The 25,349-nt window shown below is 36.4% G+C and overlaps 1 protein-coding gene across 2 annotated transcripts; it reads left to right on the forward strand.

Moving 5' to 3' along the window:
• Nucleotides 1-3: 3 nt before the first annotated feature.
• kif18a (kinesin family member 18A) lies at nt 4-24,989 on the forward strand. Of its 2 annotated transcripts, XM_026378468.1 has the most exons (18): nt 4-170; nt 1,697-2,042; nt 2,588-2,745; nt 2,968-3,072; nt 3,708-3,818; nt 4,017-4,214; nt 8,336-8,512; nt 8,655-8,729; nt 8,846-8,949; nt 12,315-12,477; nt 13,044-13,208; nt 14,131-14,252; nt 14,365-14,654; nt 16,265-16,321; nt 21,060-21,441; nt 23,715-23,807; nt 24,045-24,142; nt 24,285-24,421. In XM_026378468.1, the coding sequence occupies exons 2-18, from the start codon at nt 1,727-1,729 to the stop codon at nt 24,419-24,421; spliced, it is 2,751 nt and encodes a 916-aa protein (XP_026234253.1). In that variant the 5' UTR covers nt 4-170; nt 1,697-1,726. The 2 variants fall into 2 exon arrangements, with proteins under 2 accessions (XP_026234253.1, XP_026234255.1); XM_026378470.2 differs by lacking the exon at nt 4-170 and having other exon boundaries at nt 1,727-2,042; nt 24,285-24,989.
• The last annotated feature ends 360 nt before the right edge of the window (nt 24,990-25,349 follow it).

Raw genomic sequence — 25,349 nt, forward strand, 5'->3', positions numbered from 1 at the left:
AGCTGCGACAGAGGAAGAGGGCTTGTTTTTGAAAATATTGGCGCTTGCCGTGGTAGCAAAGGCCGTATAAGCTTTACTATCTACTTTATTTTTAAAAAGCGAGCTTCTTGTTTCTTACCAGAAAACGCTATCGCTATAATGAAATGAAGGATAGTCGTTACTGACAAAAGGTAAGGCGTTGCTATGCGCTCACTGTGCACTCGACAGGAAGAGAACAATGCTAACCGTTGGTGGCCTTAACGTTAGCTAGCGCTAGCAGGCGTTAGCCTAACTAATCCTCAAATGAACCCCCGTCACATTTGTCTTTATGTAGCATTGAAGAGGTAAAAATATATTATAATACACTATTTGGCAACCTTTTATTCTGCATCGAGATGTTTTAAGTCTTTTTTATAGCCGCATGATGTTTACACATCATCAAACCCTAGACACTATATATATTCATATATTTACCGTCCTTTAAGTTTTATGCATTGCCCCCACAGCGTGTGGCCTAGCCTAGCATATGTCATATTTGAAATCCTTTCTTTTTCGAGACCAGTTTAAATTGTAGTTGTGTAGCTTTGAGCATTGTACAATCTGCACAACATGATTTTGTAATGAAGGTTTAAGGGGTTTAAGGTTTGGCAGGGTTGATCTTATTAAATGGTTTTGTCTTCTAGAAACGCCACAGTGTGTTTGAATCAAAATATTCACCGTAACTCTGATGTCATACCAACATGGTAAATAGGTAATGGTATAGAATAATATATCACGACTTTTTCTAATTTGACAGTAACTACTTGACATTAACTAACAAGGTGTCCATGCATTATGCTGTTCTTAAGCCTCGTTGTTGTGACGTACTGGTATATTTACATATAAGTTATTAGGCAAAATGAAACACAGCTACTACAACATTAATGCATCAATGTAATGTAACATCAATCATAATCATATTGATGTGTTCATAGGTCGGGATGACACTGTGTATATAGATATAGAGGCCTAAACAATGCACAGTCTTATGTAAGATCAGTATTGCATATGTATACACATGTATTTGCCATCTGGGTAAAACTAATTAACTTTTAGACATCAGGATTTTTTTGATAGTATGCCAACCCTATTTTAACTGCACCACAACCTTCATCTTTCAGTGTGACCATCATTTTGAGTCAAGACAATTCTAAAAGATTTTGAGCAAACTAAACTTTATAACCTTCATCTGAATATGATTTGATGCAAAACCGTGTCCCACATCCACCATACAGCACATCCATGGTTTATACCAGTGTACTTTTGGCCTGTACTGACATGACAACTAACAAGGTTGAAACCATGCTCTAAATAATCTGTACCAAAAGCAAATGTTGTCTCCTAGGTTATGTAATCATTTGTAATTTATTATGAGACTTTGACGTCACTCCCATTATCAATCATATCAATTGTCACTGGAAATGCTGTCAAGTTTGTGCTGAGCAAACATTTCACAAAGGATGTAATAATTTCCTGGCAACTTAAATTAGTCAAGTCTGTTGTATTTATATTGTCCAAAATAGGGCTAATCAGTGTGTTTTACAATCAGTATATGCTACTATCTTTAGATCCTTGACTTGATCATGCACAAGCTGTCCTCTCCATATATCTTTCTTTAATTATGTCTAATTAGAAAATTACTATAAAAGGTAGTTAATGCTGTGTTTTTGTTTCGTAGGAACACTTCAGTCACTGTAGAGGATCCGCAATGGCAAGTGATGTGTGCAGCCATGTCAAGGTGGTTGTTCGGGTGAGGCCAGCCAATGACAGCGAGAAGCGTGAAAATTGTCGAAATGTGGTCCAGGTTGTTGATAACCACATGCTTATATTTGACCCTAAAGAAGAAGACACATCATGTTTTGGGTCACAAAGGGTGCGGAATAGAAACATCAACAAGAGGGCTAACAAAGACCTTAAGTTTGTTTTTGACCATGTCTTTGGTGAGAACTCCACTCAAGTTGACATCTTTGAGAATACGACGAAAGTAGTGTTGGATGGCGTGATGAATGGATTTAACTGCACAGGTAACAAATAAATACAAGCTGTGTGTTAAAACTGTTCTGGGTTGCAAAACATGTTAGTGTCACCAGACTGTGACTGTTTGGCAAGAGTTCTTTGCTGATAAATTTACAATATTAACTTAAAAGGTGATAATATGTTCTATTGACATTTTGCTTCCACAAAGGTTAGCTCAGCTAGTTATCTGTCTAGTAGCAGTTTAGCTTACATAGCTATTTCACTTACCCTCATTGATATTCCTTACATCAGTTATATCCAATACAGTTCTGCTCTTCTACTTTCACAAGGTTATAATTTCTTGGCTTTAGTTGAAAGTGTCAAGAGGGTGCCAATTCTACTATAGTTTCAGTTTATATGTATGTGTATAGTTTTGGCTACCCTATTTACATACTCATAATTTTAACAAAAGCTTAGAAATTATAATCTTGTAAAAGTACAATTCATTGTAGATCTGCTGTACTAGATTGTACTGTAGTATAGATGTACCTAATAAAGTGACCAGTATAAACAAACATATTTTACTTTATATTAAGTTGACTTTCAATTGCAGTCTTTGCCTATGGTGCTACTGGAGCAGGCAAAACACATACCATGTTAGGCTCACAAAATGAACCCGGGGTCATGTATCGCACCATGAAAGAGCTGTTCAAACGCATGGATGATGCCAAGGATGAGAAGGAGTTTGCTGTTGCATTCTCATATCTTGAGGTGAATATTTGAATCTTTTATAGTTTGTTTTCCTTTTGTTAATTTCTTTCTGTATTGCTGCAGAAGTTATTCTGTTTTATATACAGTATATCATGTCATTGTCCTAGTAACACTTCACTTTTAACCCTTAAGCTTTACAGAGCAAGCATACATACATACATACATACATACATACATACATTTGTGCTACAGTGATTTTTCTTTGTTGTTGTTTGTTCACAGGTTTACAATGAACAGATCAGAGACTTGTTGGCTAATGCAGGCCCTCTTGCAGTAAGAGAGGACAGTTCTAAAGGAGTGGTTGTTCAGGGCCTCACACTGCATCAGGTCAGTAGCAACATTTACCATACACACTCCTCCACATCATTATACTGTAGAGTATATTTAAGGTACACACTGGTCTCACAGTTAAGTTAATACAGTTGGTATAATGTAGATTTACCTCAGTCAGTTTTGCAGTTAATGTTTTGTTGTTTGTTGTTTTCAATTAGAGATTCGCAATTTCCAAGATTGTAGGGCCTCAAGAGGTACAAGCATAAATGTCGTCCCCTGTAAGCACTGTTATTTAAAATCGAACAATAGTGCCAAGGACACAGATCACTTAGTTTGTGAAAAGTGATTCAGTCAGCGACAATTGCAACGACAAATTATGTAGGGACATCCTCTCTCATAATAAATGAATGTAAGAAAGCACTTTCAACTGAAATTTACACTTTGTGAATGTAATCTGCATTTTTCACCTAACTGGAGAAATTATTTAATCTACCAATAAACAAAGCAATGTTTACTTTTAATGTCTAAATACTGTTAAATATTACTGGACTTCGTTGAAATAGTCTATAATGGGGGGCTGCCTGACTGTTCTATTGCTGCCATGTGTACATTTGCTGTCATGGTTCCAACTCGGGCTTTTATTGGATCGCACAACATCTATGTTGTTGTCTTTTGTTTTTACTATACAGCCAAAATCAGCAGAGCACATTCTTGAGGCTTTGGATTCTGGCAATCGAAACAGGACACAGCACCCCACTGATATGAATGCTACCTCTTCCCGGTCTCATGCAGTGTTTCAGGTATTTAAGCCCAGTCATATTGAAACCTTGAAACATTAGTCTGTAGCATAATTTCATAATTTGGAATGAAAAACATTATAAAAACATAATTAAAAAGGGGATAAAAACTTCTAATATCAAAATATACAGTATATACTGGAACTGTCTCGTTCTAACAGAGCATCACAATTTGCTTTTTGTTTTTATTGTTTCCCTCAGATATATTTGCGACAACAGGACAAAACCGCCAGCCTCAACCCCAATGTCTGTGTAGCCAAAATGAGCCTGATTGATTTGGCAGGCTCAGAGAGAGCCAGCGCAACCAACGCCAAAGGGGCACGATTGCGGGAAGGTGCTAATATTAATCGCTCACTGCTTGCCTTGGGAAATGTTATCAATGCTCTGGCTGACCCAAAGGTGAGAATACAGTACTATATATACGGTATACACCGTATATATAGTACAGTATAGATAACACACAGAATGGATTACATTTTGGTATTAGGTAAATTGAATGCTTTTATTATGCATTGTTTAAGGATATATGTCAGCATTTTTTAAGACCAACCAGTAGCAAATACTGTTGATATTTTCTAAAATCATCATTCCCCAATGCCAGGCTGCCCATTTGTTCCTAGAAAATAAAAAAAAAAATGTGGGACTCTGAAAGTTTTCGTCTAAAAATGTGGGAGGGAGCCCTTGTACAGGGCTCATTTTCTAGTAGTAAAAAAATCATGGAAATCGGTAAAAATGTGGCCTCACTTTAAATATTTAACATTTTGTGTTTGCTGGGAACAGTGTCTCTCATGTGGCAAAGACAGCTGGACGTTTAAATTAGTGATCTGTTTACACAGTGTTGTATGCTTGATGTTGCAACACTCAGAATTTTTAATGCACAGACAACATCTCCTGGTTAGTGACGACGGCTGCACACAGCAGCATATGTCAGACTGTAGAAACTGAACAAAGTGTTTGGTTAGCTTTGTAAAAAAAGAAAATTAAATGCTACATTTGGATTCACAGAGGGGGGTGGCAGTGACTCAGTTGGTAGAGCGGCCACCCATTAACTCAAGGGTCGACGGTTCGAGGCCAGACTCTTTGTGGCCATATGTTGAAGTGTCTCTGGATAAGACACTGAATCCCCAAGCTGTCCAAAAGCCACTGAGACTGTACAAGCCAGTATAATCTGGGTCCAGGTCCCAAGCACGTCATCCGCCATAAAAAAAGAAATGTGCCAAATATATTTGCCAAGAGCCGTTGTGGTGACCCCTATGTCATAAGCCCTAAGAAAAAAAAAGCAATTGGATTCACGCCCTACTAAAAGTAGTTAGAAACATTTGGCATAATATTACACAGTGCTTCATATACAGGGTAGAAGCAAGCAAGACTGGGCCATTTAAATTAAATTTAAATAAAGTGGAGTTAGGACATGGCACCAAAAGGATATCATGTTTACAGACACTTTATTAAAAAACGTTTATTATAGTGTGTTTTGTTATGTAGTACATTCACATTATTTCAATCACTTTAAAGGGGGTATATTATACTTTTCATGTTCTGATGTTACAAATACTGCATATTTTTATGAAGGCGGGTGTTGTAATGTTAAACATAACCCTCAGAACAAAATACACACTCCTAAATGAAGCATAATGTAACCACCATAAAAGTGGTCGACTGAGTGGCAGATTAACCTGGCCAGTCTTTGACATTTCTAATTAATTGACATCAGCCAATGTCTGTGCTCATACTGGCCACTTAATTAAAAATGTCCGCAGAAACATCAGTAGCCTTTGTGTGTGAGTTTCACACACAAAGGCAGTGAAGATGGCAGTGAGAGAGACTTCCAGTTACAATGTTTATGCTTCTCGTTCAATGAGTGTGGGCTCCACCACACAGAAGGAGCCCAGGTGAGGTGACATTTTACGAGTTTACAGCTACATCGTCACACTTTACTTGTTACTGTACACTTGACAATAAAAAGTTAATCAAAACAGTTGTTAGATAAGGACAAACCTTTGTTTGCTGAAGATCAGCATCGGCCATTTATAAACATTTATAAACTCTTATTATTATTAGTCTACAACTAAACTGTAAAGATGTATTATATGCAGATGTGTCCAGAGATATTTAGAGAAAGTTAAAGTGAATTACAAACATAAAAACAGCAACTGTTTAGTTTTACAAACTGCTCGTGAATGAAATATTTGGCTTTTACCATTGTTTTTATACATGTTTTTTGTCAACAGATTACATGTTTATATGCAAATGTTCGTATTGCGTTCCTAACTAGATTCCTAGGTTCCTAAAATCATTATGGTTATAGATAAATGAAGTTAACTATTAGCCTCCATATGAAACAGAGAGCCTGGGAAGTGGAGAGTCAGCTGAGTATTTGGGTATTATTTCATTCCAGTTGCATACATTAACCTGTCAAGCAGTCTTCTCATTTTACACACCAGTCTCAAGGGATGAGGTTCAAGCAGGCCACATGCATTTAGGAAGTACTGTGCAAGTGTAACACAGCCATGTTGAAATGTGATCCGTCTTCAACATGTTACTTCATTCTTGGGTTCAAACTGTTCTGAAATGGATGCTGCCCATTTAGTATTATACCCTGACCACCATTTTTGAGTGTTGCAGTTGTGGACTTTAGAATAGTTTGATCTGTTTGGGCTTCAACGCCCACAACTAATCCCCACTCTTTCCCCACCCTGTCCCCATGGTTATGGTGCTCCAGTGTTTATTGTTGGCAGACAAGGAATTCATGTTGTGGCCATTGTTTACAGGAAAGAATGTCCCCACTTGTGTCTGTGCTGACATGCCTTTTTTTGAGTGTGAAGAATGTCTGCTACTTCTGTTTGGGCTGTTCAGTATGTCATCTTCATGCTATGCTGCACAGAGGTTTTTGTTGTAAGTTGTTTGCCTTAGGCAATGTCCAAACTAATGCAGATACATTTTATGACATCCTTTCTCTCCATGTTAGCCTTCGATCCACACAAAGCCAGCGTTTCTCATCCATGAATTTAAGACTTGAAAAAGTTATAAGGAGTGAATATATTTGATGTTATGTACTATGTGAGTCCCAGTCTTCCTGAGTGACATAAAGTGAGGGGGAAATGCTGATGGGTTGATTACGGTTTTAGAAATAGTCACGTTCCTTCTAGCAAATTCCTGTCATCCCTGAAGATGTAACCGTCTGGTGCCCTGTTTGTATTTAAAGTGAACATATTATGCTTAATATATTATTCTGGTGCTCCAGTGATTTTTTAAAAAAAAAATGATTTCAGATATTTTTTTACTGGGGGGAAAACTAAATAGTAAAGTAAATAAAGTACATTTTTCTTGAAGAAACTGAAGAAACACTGTAGCGGTAGCCAAGAGTGAAACCATTGCAGCTAACTTTAGAGGGTCGGCAGAGGTGTAAAGAGTACAAAGAAAAAAATGGCCAGTTATACATTTTCACACAGCATATGGAAAAACCTCCTGAGAACAAAGTGTATTGGTCAGACTGAAAACTGGGTGTTTTCAACACTCAAGCTTTGGGCCTCTCACTGTGTAGCTTTCCAAAAGATTATCTTTTCTATTCTTTATCTATTCGAGCAGTTGAACTGCTGTTAACTTTGGTCAACAGCAATTGCAACTATAAGTTGAAGGTGTTCATTTTATATACAATCTAGATTATACTGAATCTCTGACAGATTGTTGCAAATCAATGCAATCAACACAACACATAGTTTTTTTTCTTTACGTACTTCACTGAAAGAATACTTGAATATTAGCTTTTATTTCAAATAGTTTCTAAATTGGCAAAACTATTTTGAAACTCCCTGAACCTGACATGAGCTATATTTTTGAATCCAGATGTAGGCTTAGGGTTTTTCCAGGGAAAGGGGAGGCACAGCTGTAAAACCCAAAAGAGATCATTTTACACTCCTCTGTATATTAACTCTAAAGTCTTATTCAGTGTATCCTGTGCAAGGGGTAACTTTATGCAATGACCCATTCTCTGTAAGAAGGATTTCAGGACCTAGGACAACACAAATGAAATCTTACTTTTGGAGACTGCAGCAACAGCTACAGTAGGCCGGGATGACCCAGATACAAATAAATTTAAACATGCAAGACATTTTGACAGCTTGGAAATAGGGCTAAGCAATATAAACAAATGTATTTATTTATTTTTGTGCAGGTATCACACTAGCCATTTTAGGGGCGGCCACAAGCACTTGCTTGGGTGTGGGACTGTAAAGTCTTGCATTGTGAATTTTCTAAACAATGGTTTTGTGGGAACATACTTTCATGACAGTTTACAGTGCATGCTACTCTGCTCCAAAGGATCTCCACACTACCAATTTCCTCTGACCCTTCTTTGCAACTCTCCTCTTCGTCTTTTGAGTCTTGGATTGTGTCCAGCATCTAATGTAATAGTAATTTGTCTATATTTAAGTGAATCCAAAAACCCAAGCATTTGACTTATTACTTCATTTCATCTTTCATCACATCTACTTCATGTTCACTTTACTTTTTTGTTTCAGAGTAAGAAAGCTCATATACCGTACAGGGATAGCAAGCTGACACGGCTGCTGAAAGACTCACTGGGAGGCAACTGCAGGACTGTTATGATTGCCAATGTTAGCCCCTCATCTAAGTCATACGATGACACCCATAACACACTTAAATATGCCAACAGGGCCAAGGAGATCAAGTCCTCGGTTAGTATTAAAAGTTTATTTTTTATTTTTATGTATATTGTTAATTGTAATATAACTGCTGTGATTTCTAGACTACCATTACATGAATTCCTTTAATTGTTTCAAATGAATCATATTTTTTTCATTTCTCTGCACTTACCAGCTGAAGAGTAATGTTGTCAGCTTGGACAGTCACATTGGCCAGTATGCAGTGATATGTGAGAAGCAACGGCAAGAGGTACCACAAAACAATCAACATTGTCATGTTCAATAAAAAAGCCAGAAAATCTCCTTAAAAACAGTCGTAACATTTGTTTTTGACTGCAATTTTAATATTCTGTGACATTTCTAAAGATTCTACAGCTAAAGCAGAAACTAAAACAATATGAGGAGAAGAATGCGGTGCCTGTGGTTGGTTTTAACACGATCACTTCCCAAAAACAAGCAGAGTTCAAAAGGTAAGCATCTACATCAGTGTGATCTGGTAGTGTAAGCTCGGATATATTTATGCCATACACTGGTTTTACTTGGAAATATTGTGTTTGTATTTTGAGGAATGACACTGTAACAAGTGTGTTTGCATTTGCCAATTTATTATCCACTGGTGATACTTTCATGGGACCTGTGGTTTTCCATGTGGTTTTCCATGTGGTTCCAGTGGCTTCACATAATATTTTATAATATAATATTTGATTTGGCTGTTTAAGTTCTAATTATTTTGTTGGTCTAGGTTGTAGGATCAAGAATAATAGACAATTTTTCCCCACTGGAAATCAACACCTGGAGATTATATTTTTAATACTAACTGACTCAATAAAATCACTTTGCCATTGTATTGAAAACAGTGGCTTCAGGCTAGGCCGCTGTTTACTGGCAAAGGTCAGTTTGATAAAGCTAGAAAAACTACTTAATTGGCTAAAACTCCTAATGCCTAATGATTCCAGGGACTGAAAACTGTTGGGTGGAGGTTTTCTACCTGAATAGTGCCTGGATACTGACTGGATACTTCTCTTTTTACATCTTCAACGTCCCACCCAAAGTTTAAATGTAGTTTTCAATCACAAGCAACACTTTCAATGTGTGGTGCAAAAATCTGATGCCAAAATAGAAGCAGAGTAGAAACAAAGCAACTTTTTCACCTGAAGCAGTTCTACATGCTTTGATTGATAGCTTGCAGTGTCAAGAGTGGATATCATTAGGTGGAAATGCCAGCAACTGATTGTTTACTGACTTGCACTGACAAGACAGTGTAATACTAGAGTTTTTGATAGGTGACCCTTTCAGAGTACACTGAGCACAAAGGGCCTGATTTACTAAGATTCCAAATGGTGCTCGTGAAAATTGCACCAAATGTTAAAGGCATAACAATGTGTTGTACTTTTAATTATTATTAAATGCTCAGCGCCCAATGTTCAGCCAATGGCAAAGGATGCACAGTAACTCATTTAAGGGGTATGGTTTGTGAAGGCCCCCCATAATGTCATAGCCTGTAGCTCAGGTTTGCTCAAACCTTTAGTAAATCAGTCACAGAATCATCATTGATGATCCAGTGACAGTGCTGCTGAATTGGTAAAGCTTTGATCAGTTACCTTATCTTCTGTAGACCAGCGCAAGGCGCTCTTAGTTTAGCTGTATGTAATTTTTAACAACTTGTTTGTGTTATTGTTGTGATTGTGTTACTCCCATGAATCTCATGAAATGTGCTGAAGCCTCCTAGAAAAGTGTTACTTCCTGGAAAACAGTGCATCGTCAGTGGTGGCGTCATGCTGTACTAGTGGGAATAACAAAGTCCAAGTGACAAACTCATATAAAACACAGATGTTTTTCAGCATTTTCTCTCTGTAACTGATAGCCCATTGCTTTACAGTAAAAGAGATTGTGTCCAGTCTAGCGTTGGTTTCAATAAGAAATGCATCACATAAAAAAGCTTCATATGCATCTTTATTGGCTAGTTCCAGTTACTCCTATTTGCCAGGAAGTATAATCTAGGATTAAATTAGCTTTATGTTATGTTATGCTATAAGTGTATATATAACAATATATGATTTGCATTTTAGAGATAGAGTAGATACTGTTCACCTCAAAAGGTTCCTATTGCTCAGAAAACGTTCCCCCAGTTGCAATACTATAATAAGAATAATTTGTGTTCACAATGGTACATTTTCATTCATGCTAGTTGTAACACCTTGGCAGCCTGCCTCAGACGTCATATATGGCACTCAGTCTTTGTCTTATCGTGATTTGAAGTGTTCCCACCTTAACTGCAGTAAGTGAGAAGATTATCAGGCTTCCAAGCTCAAAAGCAGACAATATATTTCCACATTTTAACACCATAATTACCAATATCTTTAGTTTAAAAGAAAAACATTATATATTAATAGGGCTGGATATTTGGATCTAGCCCTATTAATCGTTTTATTTTATCAGGGACTAGTTTACCTCTTGTATTTAAAAAAATAATAATTTTTAAAAAGGTTGTTCTTTAATGAATGATTAGGATTCAAGCATATTTTCTATTGTTTGCTCTTGCTGCAATTTTAGCCTTTATTTTCATTCAAAGAATATATACACATTTCTTTACACAAGTCAGATTAACCACATACTATCTAGTTGTCTTTAAGTCATACAGTGGCATCTGCCGGGGTATTTGGGTTGAGGGCGGGGTACACAGAAAAGCTGAATGAATCTCACTCCCACACATTTCATTCACTGGCATCAGAATTCACAACTCGCACAGTGAGAGGCTCTGAATAGAGGCTGCACGCTTCTCACACTATTAAAAATTCAGCAGTCTAGCAAGGCCATGACGTCTCCTACGTCACTGGAGTTACATTGAGGAGTGCAGTCACATTTCAGCGACAGCTCTCCAGTCTTATTTACCTGCATGCCTCTTGTGTCTCTCCGCCTGCTTTAACTCAGCACAGCCACCTCAGTTCTGTTCCAGGAAAACATATATCATACTGTACATCATATAGCTAAGAATATCTTTCTGGCACAGTCCAAACTAAATTGGTATCTTGTGGAAGCTGTAGAATGTATTAAAATGTTAAATTAACTCGAGCATTGTTAATTATGACAATATTCAATCATGTAAACATATGATGACTTTTGAATGGTATATTGTCATTGTTAGTGGTATATCACTGTATAGAAATATCTTTAAATATGTTTAAATGTGTTGATCAGACTATTAAATGCCTCATGGCCTTTCCAGGATGTGTTAAATACTTGAACAAGTGAGCTGTAAGAGCTCTTGGCACCGCAGTAAATTAAATTTGGTCCTTACATGTGGCACAGCAGCATCTAATCACATCTGGCTGGAATCCCTGTGGTGATGATGATGTTTTATTGAATTGCATTATACTAAAAGGTGTTTCCAATATTCTGTCTGCTTCATGTATGTGAGCCAGAAAAAACATAACCAAAAACAAAAAAAAGTTTTGGCATAATACAATAGCCAGAGATGAATTAATCCATCTTTCGCAATAACACTAAAAACAGAGTAACACAGCTTATTGTTATTGATTATGTTAAACTAAATTGGTGTTAGGTGTTTTATTTTAAAGGGCCCCTTCTTTTTTAACAATGAGAACTGCATATGTTTACTTACTTAAAATGTAAACATTTTGTTTACATTTTAATGTCAGTTTTATTTAATTCCACAAAACTTAGGACGACAAAAAAAAGCTCTTAAATGTAATAAAACGGGTAAAGTGATATTTTTTTCTTTGTATTACCCAAAACATTTGACATAATGCAGTCTTTTTAAGGTAAAGTTTGTAATTCTTGAACATCACTCTTTTCCCTTTCTTTGTCTCTCTAGGATGTCAGAAACTCTGCAGCAAATCTTCTCAAGCCGGGCCCAAATCAGGAGAGAACAGCTGGATCTGGAGAGACAACTGAAGGAGAATGAGCTGCGCCAGCGCTATAGTGAAGAGGACAACCTGCAGGTCCAATATTTCTGTGCCAAGGAAAAGACTGAGAAGGTAGCTAATGCTTACGCTGCTATCCACAGATTCCATCATCCCTGCAGAAAAACAGCTGCTGAGTCATCATTTCACTTCTCTGTTCTCTATAGTTGTCTTACCCTCTCATTTACGCCACTACAGGACAGTGTCACTGCTCCCCAGTTCCTGGCTTTTCTCTGCCAGTTGAGTCCCGATGTTTTATTTAAAAAAAAAAAAAAATCTCCTCAGCTTTAAGATAAATTGGTGAATTCTTAAAATATTTTGCCCTCTTTTTGATTTTTCATGACCGCCACAGCGGATCATCCAAGCTGCAAAAATAATTTGGGTTCTTACACCTCCTAATTTGTAAACTTTAGGGCTTGGAGGTTTGTTTTAGTCTTCTGGGGGTTCAGTGTGACTTGTCCAGGGACACTTGGATGCCCAAATTATTTCTTAACAAATACATAAGATTTTATAGCCATATTGTATTATGCAGCTCTTTGTTATGGTATCTACCTTTAATACTATACAGTAATAACATCATCAACAATGGGTAATTCATAAAATTAACTTAAATTACATCTTGTTCTTGTTGCTTTCAATAGGCCACTTGTAAATATGAGCGTAAGATTGCCAGCTTACGTACCCAGCAGCAACACATTTGCAAGCGTTTGAAGGAGGCAGAAACTCGTTTCCTGGACAATGATGGCTGGCTTCATCGCGTAGAAAATGAGATTAAGTTGCTCAAGTCAAATGATCACAACTCAGAAGTAAGTAGAACTTTCACATTTACTGAACCTATATGTAAATATTTGGTTTGACGTAATCCTCTGTTTGTTTATTAGTTTTTTTTTTTTATTATTTCATTTAATTTTTCCGGCCATTTTAACTACAGCATGTTCTTGTTAATCAAATTGTATAAGAATTACTTATGATATTACCTAATTGAACAATGCACAATGACATTTGTAACTGAGTACAAACATTTTTGCAGTACTTTGGACAAAAGATCAGCAGGAAGACAGTGACTAAAACTAGATAATTACATAACTTGCAGACAGGATGAAATAGGTTGAGTAGTTTGAGTTCATGTAAGAAGACAAATAAGCATGAGTAGCTATAGAGAAAAACTTTACAATGTGGGTTAAATCCTTCAAAACTCATTGCTTGGTGTTTTTTGTTTGTTTATTTTGGAAGGTAGGCTGTGTCTCTACTGGTGTCGTGACTGTCTTTGTTTTCTTCCCATCTGTTCTCCCAGTAATTAGAACCGTGCTCATTTTATTTCTCCAGCTCACTTGTGCATCACTGAAGAGAATAAATCAATACCCTTTACTCATCCCTCACACACCAGCCAGTTACCTAAAACCATGTCCATGTTATTTTTTTTCTTCTTTATCCTTTCTTCCAGGAACTGACCCAGAACTATGACGCACCCACTGGTCAAATGTTCTCTCTGCTGTTGTTTCGTAGTATCTTTACGTCAGAGTTCTTTTTTTCCTTCTTTCCCTTACCCTGGGCGGACAGCTTTTCTGATGAAACATGGATGAAAACAGAACTTTGCATGTTATCTCCAATATGCCAGCCCCATTTAGTTTCTTCTATTTCAAGTTGTCATTCAATAAACTGTTACGTTAGAAGCTGCTATTTTATCATTTCTGTCCTCTGACCTTGAACTTCTCCCCACTTTTTTAGGTGTTAGAGAAGGACCTACATCGCCACAGACTGGAGCTGCAGGTAAATGATCTGAAGCAACACATCAACCAAATGGTCGAGCTCACTGCACTCCAGGACCAGGAGAACAAGCGCATGCAGAAGTAGGTTGACAAAAGAATTATGCCCACTGAATGAAGTGCAGCTGAACAAACAGCACAAACTTGGGGTTTTCAATAAAAAATATCAAAGTATTGTTTTTCTGTTGCATTCCAGAATGGTGAACATGTTGTTGCCAGCTTACAGTCGGCAGTACTCTGCATTGCGTGGAGCTGGGTTAATCACATCAGCAGATGAGATGGAGAACCATGAGCTCGAACACCTTGTGTTGAGGGAGAGAGGCGTGGTCTGGGCTGACCAAGAAGGGGCGGAGCAGCAGCTGAAAGGTGAAAGGATTGGAGTGGAGTCGCAGGAGATTAATCATGCAGCAAAAGTTGGGTTCCGCAGCGAATTGGCCCCTGTCCTGTCTTTCTCACATTTGCTCTACCACCACAGTAGCCCCTGCAGTAAGTCATTATACTTTTATTATCTATTCATTCAATTTTGTGCCATGTAAAAACATCACATATTTAGTGATAGGTGACTACTTAAAAACTCCTTAAATCATACACACATCGTCCCTCCCTCTCCTAGTATTGGCTGACAGACAAAAAACAAAGTGAAGCAGTGAAGGAATGTTGACCCAGTATGGAAGAAAATTCCACTTTCCCATTATTCTGATATATTTAAACGAAGTTGAATTCAGCTATAAGACATTGTGCAACTCGGCAAAGATTACACTGATAACTAATAACAATAATCTGGCAGCTAAAACAGCTAATGTGAATTTTAGTGGTTTGATTTTATTGGGTCACCAGCTAAACATTAAATGGTAGTAGGGTTTCCAAGCCAACATTGTACTTTAGATGCATACTGTCCATTATACAACTGCTACTTAACTCTCGCTTGAATGAGTCTGTTAAGCTTTGAACTAGTTCATTTTAAGTGCATTTTAATCCATTTGATTCAATTTTTAGCATTACATCTAGTTTATTTTTCTTTCTAGTTTCTTTTTATTTTATTTCATTTAATATATTTTGTAAAACATGTATGTGTGTCACTTTAATAAGTTTTCCTTTTTACAAATGACCACAGTTATTGTTCACATCATAATTACAGCTAACACATATGACAACACAGTTTTCAGTATATCAGGCCGTGCCAAGAGGTAACATTTGTTATATTAACTATGTAGTGTGTTTTAAACATAAATAGTAATAAATTAAGCACATGCTGCTTTTGTTGAAAGTAATGATTATGATTTATTTTTATAGTGTCTTCATCACCAGTTTTGTACAAACTTTAAAGTATTTTTGTCTATGTTCTTTTCAAAGTTTCTGTAATGTGCCAGACCTGAAATGTGAGATTAAATGTGAAATCTGTAACATTAGTTTTATAACCATGTGAAAATATTCACCAGGCGTCCTGTAAGGTAGTTCAGTAAGACTCTGTGTTTGGCGTTAGTCCAGGTTTAGTGTGTACTGTGAGACCCATGAGACAACTCAGTTCATTTTTAACTGTCATCTCTGCATGACCTAGCAGCACCAGTCCCTCATGACATATAAGCCATGACAGACAGTGGAGCATGAACCAAAGCTGGCCAACAATACTCAATTGCTATCATGGTGTCTATCATTTGTCAGATGGTAAACCCTGCACCTGTCCATTAATTTTGCTGCTGGCTTATTTCAAATAGTTTTACATTTTGTGCTTCTTAGCAACAGTTTTTGTTGAATTTCAATTATTTATTTTTTTCTAACTTCACATCTCTGTTGCATTGTGTGTCACACTTTGGCTTTACGTTGAGATTTAATTTTGAATTTTTTACAGTAGCCAGACTATCCCATTAGAGATGGTAAAATTACAGTTAGTTTTGTTGGTTAAATGTCTCAACAGTGAAAACTACCTTTACTTTAACTGTTTAAGTGTTACATAAAGGCGTTAACTGACTTTAAATGGTAATATAACACTTTAATGAAAGAGAGCTGCAGAAGCTTTTCAACTGTTCTGTGTTGTTTTAACTGTGATAACATGGCTCCTTCTTGAATCTCTTAATGATCTCTTTTTTAATTTTCAGGTGCCGAGGGGCGATCAAAAAGAACATCATTGTGTAAAGCATCTCCATCACCAAAAGGTAAATCTTAATACTATACTTATTAATCCCTTCTACCACTCAGTTATTCACCTTGTCACCTTTCACTCAGTCCCTCACATTTACACATACACACTTTAAGAGAAGCGGACCACACCGATCATAAAATAGTTTTTAATGTGCCATATAACTTCGAAATTGTTCTGCATAAGACTGTGTTTTCACTTAACCTGTTGCGTTTTATTTGATGAACATATTTTTAGCAGTTTAGCCAAAAATGACTTGTTCAGAGTAGTAAAATACACAATAAAGATCGGACATGTAATATAATTTGATTTATAGTTGTGCTGCAGACATTTTGGCCCGGCCAAAACCTAATAATGAAATGATGTGAGTACTCACAACCCGTTTTATAAAGGAAAAACTGTACATGGGGAGCCTTTGGGGAAATGTAACACAAAAACCTTTGTGAAATATTGCAGTTCAAATTGGCGATAATGAAATTTACTGCAGGTGGTCTACATTTCATTGAAACATATTGTGGGAAATGTAACTTTTGAAGAAAATGCTTCTGCCAGATGACCAGAGTTCCTTGAGTAGAAATGAAATATGAAATCACCAGGGAGATTGTCACCACCGCTATTAAATTTCCCAGCAAGTCATTATAATAAGTGAACTCTGATAGAGTATTTATTTTTTCTGATATAAAAAGCCCTACTTTCTCTACGGTCTGTGTACCCAGCCCTCTTTATATCAGTGTTTTTACTGCTTTTTCCATTTGGTGATTTATTGTTATTGAATCAAAATTGTGCTTTTTTTGCCAATACCTTAGCTATCCACAAGCGTCAGCACCTACAAATGCTCTAACTTATTATATTATATATTTTGTATTAAAATATTTTATATTTTGTGTTTTTTTTAACGTGACTGACCAAACTTAACTTTTATTCAGTTTAATACTACATTTGACACGCACAGAGATACAATACACTAGGAAACTATGCTAATGAGTATTTATTGCATTAATAGAAAAAAAAGTACTTTAAATAACAATAAATACATTAAATCCTGTTAATGACAACAAAGTTAACCAAGGACAATGAAATAGTATAGTCATCTGCAACCTTGTTTAAACTAAGATATCTATTTACTGTAAAATAATTTAGCTAAATGTGCTATTAGAGGATTTATGTAAACATCAACTCATCAATATGTGTCTGTGCATTTTATGTCACTAACATGAAACATGGAATGAGTGTTTTATAGTCATTGCCTAATCCTGCAGCAGCACCTTATGAAAGAATTTATTGTTCACATATGCATCACATTTTAGTACAGTGCACAGGCAAGTCTTTTGAGGATTAATAGTGAAATAGCAAATGTTATAATCAATATGTTTTTTTCAGCCTTGAAAGAACTTTCTATGAATCCGTGGATAAGGTTTTACAATTATTACAATCATTGGAATCTCTCTAATACATTCAAAACTCTGTGCATCCTCCTCAATCAGGCATTCAGGTATTCTCAATTGAATCTTTTCAAACCTTCCTGCCCATATATAATACATATTATGTATGCCCACACACACAGTAGGTACAATTGTATAAGAATTTTATAGAATTTCATCTGTACAAAATGACAAATTCAACATTTATTTGGAGTACTGCTTTCATTTGACATTCAGACAAACTGCTCTGATCTTATCCTGACACTGTTTGTCAGTCCCTTACTGCTTTCTCAGCTCTTAATGGTAGTCACTGCAGCATATTATGAGAAATGGCTCCACCCTGCACTTTGAAAAGCCAATCAGATTTCACATGTTTTAGAGAGGGTTGGCAGTTTTGAAAGAGATTTAACTGTTTGTGGGCGGCTTAATAAAAACAAATCGCACAAGTAATCACTTTGAAGGGACCTTTCTGCATACCACAATTCAGTGGTGATTATAATATGTCCACACATGCATTTATTCACCATTTAACACCTTCAGGATTTTTTATTCAGCTACCTCCCACTGCCCTATTTATACGGTTCTGTTATTTATACTGTTCTTTTTTTATTCCAGTTCAGTCTTCAACCCTCTTTTTCCATCGTAGGTTTTGCTGTCCCTTTTGCTTCAGTGCCTGTTAGTCTGTTTTTTCCCTCCACTCTACCTTTCCTTCCCTCCTACCTTCAAATGTTTTTCCTCTGTCTGTCTAGCATATAACCTTCCCAATCCCTCTTGAGCTTCATTCATGAAAATGCAGATCCACAGCAGGGCAGGAAAAAACGTCAATAGACGTAAACTCCCCTGCTCCACCAACCAGAAAAGGCGCACTATAAAAAACAGGCAGCAGCAACCAGGCGACCCTAATTCAGTGCAGCCTCTACCAGAAATAGCAACTCATGCATGTATTAATCCCCTACAAGCCAAAAATATGTGATTGAAGGAACTGTGCTGCCATTTATTGCTAGGGACAACTCCTCTGCCACAGAAAAGGGATATTTATCACCATCTGACTCATATTTGCTAAATATTGCTCTTTTCAGATTTAGATTCAGGGTAAAGGCAGTCACTCACTTTTGCATTTAGTAATCTCCTTTTCTTCATGTGCTGGTATTTTTGTGTGTGTATGCCCCTAATAACTTTCTTTGTAAAGAATTTAACTATTTAAACTGTCTTAAAAATAAAGCACAACTGCTGCTAATTAATGGAAGTTCAACTAATCCCTATCTTGTTTGGGTGCATTCTGAACATTTTTTAGAATAAGTTACTGTCTGAAAACTCGTCTGCATGGCTGGAAAATCACTCCCTCAGTCGGCTAAACTAGATCGTTTAGTGTTGTTTCTCTTTCTAACAAAACATTTTTGGCTGAATGTTCAAACACCAGTTTGCAACATACATCTCATGAATTTTTAAAATTAAAAGCTTACTGGGAAATTTTATGAATTTATGGGGGTTGTTCCTGGAATAGTACACTGGAGTATCATTGTCATTCTAACCAATTCTTACAGTACCTCAGCAAATCAGTTGAAAGAATTTTTACAAATGTTTCTAATTACTGCCCTTTTCACTAAAAAACAATTAAATGCACAAACCCTGTTACATGTCAACAGTTCAATACAGCTGAGCTATGAAAACTTTTAAACACACTCTCTGCCAGCTATGTGTACATATTATTGGCTTCCTGCTGTTAGAAAGCATTACAAGTGTTGATGTTGAACAATAGGAAGTGTAGCCAAATGAAATTATCATTTCCACACATGGGGACACACAAGATAGTACTGTCCTGACCATCTCAGAACTACACATTGTAATGTAATATGAGAAACAAACTAAAAACTGCCCTGTCTACCTTATATGTGACCTAAACCTACATGTCTCATTTTAAAAGCAAAGAGCCAATGTTGATTTCATCTGTGTAAAGTGAGAATTTTCATGGCTGTTTTTAGGTCAATTCCTCAAGTTCTAGTCTATTTATGAAATAATGCATGTCACAACTCCATTCTGACATTGTTAAATTTGGGTTCATATGTGCACAGAGGCCACTGTAATGTTTAATTGCCTTGTGCCATGCATAATATCTCCAACACTACTTATCACACTTTGATATAACTTAAGGGAACGATACATCTCATTTCTCTGTTGTGACATTTTTTAAATTGCACTGTTTAGCTTAAGGCTGGCACTTCAGTGCCTATTACCGATTACTGATTGAGTACAGGGGACAGTATCATTTGGGGAGCAACGTGTTTGTGGCCCTGCTTACTTTTTAAAGTGGTTTGATTTGCTTTCACTTTCAGTGCCCTTAATAGTAAACAAAGCACTAATAAATGCATTTCAAAGATGACTTGATATAGATGCTGACATCTGAAAAGAAGGTTTGAAATAATATATTACAACTTGTTCTTGTTTTTCAAGCACCAAAGTTGAGGTAGGCCAAAAGCTTGATTAAAGCCTCAGTCAGTCAAAGATATTTAGTTTCCAAGTGTATATTCATATTGATAATGATATTGATTTTATAACTTTACATGCACCTCTTTATTATGAATTATATAAACGTGTATTGCCAACATCATAAAGTAACATGGTGACATTTTTACCATGGAGTGCATAAAACAAACAAAACACAATAAACTATTTGGACCTATAAAAACTGGATACACATTCATTTTAAAAAATATGTTAGGAAGAAAGTGAACATACTGCAGTACAAGAAAGGATAGACTTTTCAGTCACACACTAATTCCAAACTAAGTCTTATCTGTAAAGTTCAAATATTTGTTTTTAGATCAGGAACCTTATATTTGAACTAACAATTTAATTCACTTGTTAACCATTTCAAATCTGAATTTTTTCTTTACACATATTTCAATAATAATATCTGAAGTGTTTTTAAAACCTTTTTTATCAGTATAAAAGCATTAAACATGATAAACTCAGTCAGGACTTTGTTAGTATATTTTGATCGAAGCTGACCGTGACAAACATAACAACATCCCACTACTTTAGTCAGATCTTGATTCAAATACTGCTGAACACTAATGCATTAAAATCTGTGGCATCATGTTTTTTCTGACCAAGTCACACCTCACACCAGTGAGAAGAGCACAGAAAACAAAGCACTAATACAGACAGTATGAAAATAACTAATACTGTCCTAAGTTTGGCTGAAAAATGACAGAATCGCTTTATTTGTTTCTGTTTTTATATTCCATGGGTTGTTTAAAAGGTTGTGCATTCACTTGATTTATGCAGTTGGTTTATTTAATTTAATTTTTATTTAAAAAAAAATTTTTTTAGGTAGAGGAAACCAGACGGATATGAAACAGGAACCACCTCCCAGAATGCCCATCAGAAGAAATCTGTCTGCGTCACTGCCACCACAAAGCCCACAGACCATTGCTAAGACCCAAGTCTTTGAGGATGGCATGTTTCCACTCCAGTGTACACCAGAGCCTCCTCAAAGAACTCTGCAGGCCCTGCCGCTGAACTCCTCCAGCACCATGGATCCCAACATGACCTTTGAAGTACTGGACATTGATGATAAAGTTGCAAATAATGCAACCATTATAATAAGCAGTGGTAGTCCCTGTCGAGCATCAAACTCCACAGATGTCCTGGGTCCCAACCAACAACTCCACCCTCCTAAAATAAATGAGGGGAGCCAGATTCCTACTAAACGGTAAAAGAAATGCGTCTTTACTTTTATTTTGATTTTAAGATGTTTAACAATATATACTTTGATTTAGAAGTTTTGTTAAAGACCCAGTCCTTTTCTATAACTTCAGTGAATTTACAGTGAACACAATGTGTTTTCAGAATATATTATATTTCATTAGACAGTTATGGTATAGAATAATTTTTATAGATACAAGTAAATGCACATTTTAGCTTATAATGATTACAGTTGTCTTGACTATACATTCTCTTGGCAGTCCAGTTCAATCAGTCATAAACAAAAGCATCAGTACACTTACATACTACCTACTGCACTCCTGTGGTCACTTTAAAATTTACTGCCATCGTTGTGTACGCTTCTCTCCACATAAACAGGAAATGTAGTAAGAGACTTAGGAAATCCGTCCTCTTAATGGGAGCTGAAACACCGAAGTGATGGCAGACGCAACTCGCATAACATAACAATCTTACTGTAGACATACATTTTTATAAATCCTTCCACAGCTGTCATAATGTGTCAGCAATGGAGCGTTAGGAAGTGTTTCTAGCTGGCCCTTTCATTTTAAGCATAATTATACCGGTGAGCAATGTTAGCATTATTACAGTTAATATCTATGACAGTGCAGTTCGTAACAAAAACAAGTTGCATATTCATCCGAAATATGCTGTTAATTCTTAGACTGTTTTCCTAACGAATGCTATTTGATGTAGCAGGTGACATTTGCCACTGCGCTTCTGTATTTCTCAGTTTTTCATATGCTCATTGTACTTTTCTCTAAATGGAGCTTACAACACCCAGATGTCTCGTACATCAATGATTAATTTGATACAAGATCATCAGTGTCTTTCCAAGCTAGTAAATGGCCAGTCAGTAGTCACTACTCCAACAGCATGTATTTATTTTTATCACTGAGATTTTCTTATTCTCTTCTAGACAAGAGAGTAAGAGCCCAACAACCATGGGTGGGTAGAGGGTGCATGGGACAGAAAGCATAGATGTTTGCAAAAGCTGTTATTAGCATTAGTGTTATTACACCTTTATTTTCTGTTTATAGATTTTGCCATTACTTCTTCACAACTTCACCTCAAATATTGCAACAAAACCAATATTAATATTATTGGCTTTTAAACAAGGGATATCCTTGTACCACACGCATGCATCCATTTTCTTTAAGAATTACAGAAGGGAAAAAAATTTACTTGGTCAAAAAAAAATTTATTTTTTTTAATGTAGTTCAGAGTCACTAATGTGATGTGATGTAATGTTTAAAACCCTTTTTTTTAATCTGCCTGATGCCAACTTAAAAGTTTCAAAGCAACTAAGGTGTTTCGTGTAAAAGACACTCTGTGAGGATGGTAACTAAACCATTCAAAAGTGGTAAATCCCTCAAAACCTATTCAAAACAAGACAGAGGCTAGAATGCAAATAGTATAAGTATTCTTGCCAGCAGCATGTTTCCAGACTGGAACATTGAGCCGAGAGCTTAAATCAGCTGAGCTGAGCAGCGTCTCGGTGTCTTTAGCTGGAAGTGACGAATAAAATAGGAAAATAGGAAACATTTGAAACAGCAATAGAAAGGGTTTGTGGTGGTCAATGATGCTTCTAGCACGAGGACCTTCACATTAACCCACTGCATGTTATTTCATTTGTTGGACAAATTTGGTCATATTTGACAATACAAAGACATTGTAGGCGGTTGATTCTAGGGATGTACATTTAGTGAAGAGACTCAACAACTTTGAACAAGTACAAACAATATTAACAAATGTTTAGAAGACATTTAAAGAAATATAAATAAAACAAATTAGAAAGACCCGCGTTAGCGATTAATTGGGAAGGTTAACTAACTACATATATGGTAATACAGATTTCACCATGTTGATTTCCACACGTTGTCGCTTCTTGTTTTTAAATGTGACCAGCAGCCTGTTGAGCTCACTCAGTCACGTGGTCATTCTCAAATGACACTGACCTTGTGACGTAGTGTTCTTAGGTATAGCTTACTGGTAGCAACTTATCGTCAATTATGTGCTTATGGATAATTCATGTAAAGATGTTGAAATTAGGATGATGTGATCTCATCTCTCATCAACAAACAGTGCAGGGACAAAATTCCTGAATACATGTGCACTGAAACTAATTAAATTGAATACATAGTATGAGCACTAATAAGCGACTTTATTTTAGTCTGATTTTAAATACAAGGGGAAATGTTCCTTATTCCTATGTCTCCAGGAAGCAGAGATGTCATAGTAACATGAACCTTTGCTCTACAGACAACAGGTCCCATCATTACAAGAGGTGAGACGAGCCAACCCGACCTATATGGACATGACGTCTGCTGCACAAGGAAAGCGTAAATTGAACCGGTAATGTGTCACTTCTTTTTTCTCTCCTACCCATGTAAATCATCTTATTTTTTACTAACACTCCAAATATTTACGACTGTCTAAAGCTCGAAAAAAGCAGTGTATGACTGTCAAGAAATAATAAAATTAATATCCACTTCTGGATGTTATCACTAGAAAATGTACAGATGATGTGAAGCTTTTGATTATTTGTTTAGTTACTTTATTTTCCCCTGTCCATATTATTCACAATATTAGGATAAAAGAAGACTTAACGCAGGGTCTGTCTGCACCGAAGCGTATAAAGAGAGACGCCTTAGTGGCAAGGAGACCACTTAGAGTGCATCGGTTTGCTGGTAAGTGTCGACAGAGAATACATATACACATCAAGGATAAAATACTAATACAGTCATAACAAAGATTCAGCTTATGTCTTGAAAATTACTTTGGGTGATTACTTAGTCTAACTTTAGTCAACAAAAACCTGTCTTTCCTCAGGTTCAGAGGAAAACAAGCCTCGGAGAGTTGTGAGGAGCATTTCTGAAGGAAATCTCAATCTCCTCGAAACTCAGAAATCCAAGTCTATATTCTATAAAACGTCCCAACAGTTAAAACGAGTGGCCAAGCGGATGTAACGCAGCACTGTGTTCAAACCTTTGGCCTTCATAGACACTTTCATTGTCCGCTCTTTTCTGCTTGTATTTATCTTTTCCAAACCCCTAAAAAAGTGTTTGTTATGTGGGTTTTGCCAACACAAATCTTCAGGTAATCAGATGGAAAGTAATGTTTTTAATTTGACTTTACACTGAAGTGAGATTTTACTTGACTGTATATAAACATTGTATAGACTTAGCAATCTGTTTTGTGATTATTGTTTTCGTGGTTTAAGGATGTTTATTATTTCTAAGCCTACCTTTTAGATTTTAAATTTTAAAACACTCATACGCACTGACCAGTAATAAAATGTGTCAATGTCAACATATACATTTCATACAGTAGTTATTCGTCTATTCTGTAGTTGGTCTAGCAGGCAATCAGGGCAGCTAAAATTACTGGGAGGCTAAATGTGACCTGTGGCTGCAAAAAAGAAACCGCTCTATACTGAACTATTTACATCTTTAATTTTTATTTTTTCTCTTGTACAGATAACAACATGGTGTTATACTGTAGATACTTCATAATAAAACTCCTTCTTACATACAATGTGTCTGTTTTGTGGTTAATTTAAACAGAGATCTTGTCAAACATGTTCATGTGTCTAAAAGTGGTTTTCTGTTAACTTTTAGTGTCAAGATGTTCCATTGATAGAGTGATGGAGGGCACGCTCAGAGACAAGTATAATAGCTAGAAAAATTGAACTGATCTAGAAGGAACTCTGAAAGATGGTTTTCTCGTTGTCTTCCTATCAAATAAGCAACTGTTTGATACATCTCCAGGAAAAATGGTGAACCTGAAGTGCAGTGACTGATATGATACCGTATGTCTCTATCAGTGCTGTGTAGGGATTCTGTATTTCACAACACACTTTAGTTTTCTTACTACATGAAGAGAAACATTGAAGTC

The sequence above is a fragment of the Anabas testudineus genome, chromosome 3 (assembly GCF_900324465.2).
Source record: "Anabas testudineus chromosome 3, fAnaTes1.2, whole genome shotgun sequence".
Classification (NCBI taxonomy): Eukaryota; Metazoa; Chordata; class Actinopteri; order Anabantiformes; family Anabantidae; genus Anabas; species Anabas testudineus.